Source organism: Acyrthosiphon pisum, unplaced genomic scaffold (assembly GCF_005508785.2).
Source record: "Acyrthosiphon pisum isolate AL4f unplaced genomic scaffold, pea_aphid_22Mar2018_4r6ur Scaffold_21280;HRSCAF=23512, whole genome shotgun sequence".
NCBI classification, from domain to species: domain Eukaryota; kingdom Metazoa; phylum Arthropoda; class Insecta; order Hemiptera; family Aphididae; genus Acyrthosiphon; species Acyrthosiphon pisum.
The window spans coordinates 22814-27057 of NW_021770730.1; the positions used below are offsets into that span (position 1 = coordinate 22814).

Consider the following 4244-nt stretch of genomic DNA (forward strand, 5'->3'; position numbering starts at 1 on the left):
CTACCGTAAATTATCAAAATCCCTGTTTGAGCACTTCTATTATTTTTTTCTGGACAACCCTTATCACTTAGGGGTATGAAAAATAGATGTTAGCCGATTCTCATACCTACTGAATATGCACAAAAAATTTCATCAAAATCTGTCAAGCCATTTCGGAGGAGTATGGCAACGAAAACTGTGACACGAGAATTTTATATATTAGATATATATTTGTCAAATATAATATTTTAGAAAAAAAAAAAGACGTTATATATTTTTTATTATTTCATTTATTACAAACACAAAATTACAAAACATATTCGATATTACATATATTATTTTTATATAATATATTATAAGTGTTGTATACATCCTATGGTAAAATGCGAACACATATATACCGTACAAGAGTCGGATGTATTTTTATAATAAGTTAATTATTATAGTTTTCTAACTTCACCGGTAAACGGGTTGTATTGAATCATGCGATCGTGAATAACCAGGCAGTAGCTAGGTGGCTGTGTTAGCGGGAAAATTATTGGATGCTTCTATTTCAAGACGGAGATCCACGTTAGAAATTTTTGCATCGTCGGTTTGCCGTGAACAATCTATGCAGATAAACGGTCCCAATTCTTTATATTTTTCTCTCGACAGGCACGGTTGAGAGCTATCCCTCTCGTAATAATGTTTTTGGAAATCGATATAATTTTGATAGAACATCGTAAACAGGTTTTTTGTCGAAACTCTCGTTGAAATCCTCGTACGGGTATTCGACCGAATTAATATATGCTTTAACGTTTGTCAGCGAACACGCATCGTAATCGCCGCTATAACCGTCCGTCACGCTTCCCGGCGTATTGGTGAGAAAAGCGATTATTAAACACCTAGGTTTTTCAACATGCGAACAAGTTTTAACCATCCAAGAGTGTTTGCTCGTTTGCGGTAGATTTGGGTACATGCAAAGTTCCCAATTTCTAAAATCACAATTTATCATTTTTTTGCTATCAATGATTTTCATCAGCTTCAACCTCTCCCGATCGTCGACTTTGATCACTGGTACTTTCCACAACACTCGCGTTAGCTGAACTCTGACTTTAGCCGCCATAGCCTTAACCGCCTCGGTAGCCATGTCGCCGCCTACCACGCTGGTGTAATGTAGAGCGCTCGCATCCGACATCGATCTGTTCAATATCAGTTGTTGACTGCAATTTATCAGTATACGCTTGTAGTCCTCGCAGAAACCGAAAACATGTTTTAACGGGATACAACCGCTGAACGTGTCGTCTTTCATGAAATTGACATTTTTGTTAGTGATATCCCAAGCAGCGTTTTGCAAGACATTCTCATCGGCGGGCGAATACGAGCAATACCCCTTCATGGCACTGGTAATCCCCGGTTTCTTAACCCGCTGTACTTCTGTAGAGTTTATTTCGTTTTTCATCTCGGTAAACAAATTAGTCAAACCGTTATGCGCGATTGTTATCTCAGTTTTAAGTTCTGCAGGTCTTGTTGTTTTACCCTCTATATAGATAAAACTATCACTCGGCAGCGTGTGTGCATCGCGATTTTGAATGGATATGCGAATTTCATCGCCATTGTTGAGCGCGAACGAGGAAAACGGTAAAAACGAATGTAAAAACATTTCTCGTATCGGAGATTCATTGACGTACGCTCCGCCCACATCCAAGAATGATTTGTCCATAGTGTGCACGTAATATTAATACGTAATATATATTTACTTGCCGGCAATTAAGCGTAAAAATTTACGATTAACTAATGTCAAATTGTTATTTTATTTAATATTATTAACTTTTTTACGAACGGGGTGTAACCTTGGTGTACTGCAGTGTGCGTCTGTCGACAGCCGTAGCTTTAATGCGGGTGTCACCATTGACGACCGCGTATTTATCGACATTAAACTTCAAACCCATTTTTTATAAGGAGCCGAACGTTCACAGTTTCACCGCGAAAATCAATCGATTTTCCGTTTTGGTCAGTCAACAATACTCGCACGTAATCAATCGTATTTGTTTTCAGTTTATAAATCACGCAATACTTTGGTATTTCGACTAATTTATAACCAGGCGGGACGACCGGATAAAATTCGTGTATCGTGTGCGATTGCCGTCCGTTGTCGAATGAACCCAAAGCCAAGTTGCATTCGACTTTTATCGTGTTGACATTCATAATTTTCACCACACGAACGGATTCATGCCTACGATCACGCGCTGAAATTCGCCAATCGAAGCCCAATAACGGTGCAATGCTATCGTCAACGTTTAAGTCGATTTCACTATTACAATGCAGCGTGCATTTCAGCGTACTGTTATCGGTCGACAGATTAAAAAAACGTACACCGACGTCTTTCAAAAGTTCCCGTATTTTTGCTTCCAAAGCAATTATTTCGTAACAGCCGGTCGGAATTTTAATCTTAATTTTAATTTTAATCACTCGCTGGCTACCGTGAATAATATGCAGAGTATCGCATCCAGCCCCAACGTTGAGAATAGAATTATACGTTTGTATACTCAGAAGACCGATTTCCGATTTACTCCCCACTTCTACGGGCGGGAAAAAATTACATTCCAATTCGGAGCTGGTACCGCTCAACGAAACTGTTTGAGACGACATTTCGCAGGCACTATGCAATTTATCGAAAATGTTAATAACGATAATAATATAATTATTTTTGCTTTGCGGTTAAAAATTTTAAACATAAATGCCCGCAGTTAAAAGTATTGTACGTCTGTTCACTCACGTAGTTATATATTCGATATCACAACCTTTAAAATATTTTTCCAACTCTAACGGTGGGCGGAGATTGCCAAAGCTGTCGAAGTATATAACTAATTTCCTGATTTTTTTATAGCACACCCAATGCGTACCCTTATTTTTTTCAAAGTCTAGATTGACGACCGCGGCTTCTACGTGTCTAGGCGCGGCGGGCAACTTGTCAACGCAATATACGCCTCTGAAATGAGGTATTTTCGAGAGTTTAGCGTATTCACTAATTTCGAAATCGTAAAGGGCGCGATTGGGTAGAGTTAGTTTTTTGACGTCGACGATTTTTTATTAGATTTAATTTTTCGCAATTTATTTTTTACTTTTTTACCCGCGGCCGGTCTCTTGCGTTTCTTGATCATTTTTTTCCCAGATCCGCTGCCGACACGTTTCCGCGAAGCAAAAGCGTTAGATTTCCGCGCGATAGTATACGAGCCCCCGCTTTTATACGGGCTTAGATACACGCCTTTACCTAAATGTACGAATGAGCTAACTTCGATCTAATGCCACGGATCGTTCTAACGATGTTGGCAACACCGCCGACCAGCGTTCCGAACGCTGAAAATCCCGCCAAAACCGGAATTAAAGTTAATGAACCTCCTGTTTTCGGAACTCTAATGACACGAGGTGGTTTATTCTTATTTTTTTTCGATCGGGCGCCCGCAGACTTCACATGTTTTCGCGCGACGCGGACAGTCGATTTAATTAAGCTGCTCATATTCGGTGTTCCGACACAAGATTTTATCGATTTTTTTAACGCTTTTTAACACACACCGACAATATTAGCAAACCCACATCCGGCACCGATTTTCCATTTAGCTTTCATACCCGTAGTTACAAGCCACGCGGCAGCTTTTTCTTTATAATCAGCGTCTTGCGCCCCCACTCTTTTACTCCCCCACATTTTATTGTACTTTTCAAGCAAGACAAAATGAATTTAAAGCATGTATACGACGAGCATTGTTCTGGAGACATCAAATACTCAGAGCTTAAAGATTTTTGCATGCCATGCTGGCGGGGAGGCAGATTCGAATTCGTTGTTATCAGTAGCGAAAATGAACGCGATAATGGACGGTATGGACACGGTTTCGATAAGTACGTCGTTATATAATAAAGCGGCACACAGGAATTAACTGCATTAACTCAAGATCATGGATAAGGTGAACAACTCTCCAGTATCAACGCCTACGATATTGACAGATATAATTCAAGCGAGGGCAAATATAAAACAGAAATATAATGCATTAAAAACGGGTAGATTTGAAACGGACACGTTAATTAATAACACATTTAGTTCGATTATCGGCCCACTGAGCGAGATAAAATCGAATATCAAAAGGTCGCCTGTACAGACGTCCCCACCGCCGCCACCGTCCGCCCTGTCGTCGAGGGCGTCGACATTGCCAGATGTGGGTTGTGCTGTGAACCGTTCCCCACCCCTTCAGCCCGCGCCTACATCTTATAAAGATTTGAATGCACGTTTT

At 40.1% G+C, this 4244-nt stretch overlaps 1 protein-coding gene across 1 annotated transcript; it reads right to left on the bottom strand.

The window, feature by feature from the left end:
- Nucleotides 1–646: 646 nt before the first annotated feature.
- LOC103308160 lies at nucleotides 647–1681 on the bottom strand. The gene has a single exon (XM_008181101.1). The coding sequence runs from the start codon at nucleotides 1679–1681 to the stop codon at nucleotides 647–649; it is 1035 nt and encodes a 344-aa protein (XP_008179323.1).
- Nucleotides 1682–4244: the final 2563 nt, after the last annotated feature.

Excerpts from the sequence above, each read along its gene's own strand:
- LOC103308160 (XM_008181101.1), bottom strand. The coding sequence starts at position 1,681 with ATGGACAAATCATTCTTGGATGTGGGCGGAGCGTACGTCAATGAATCT.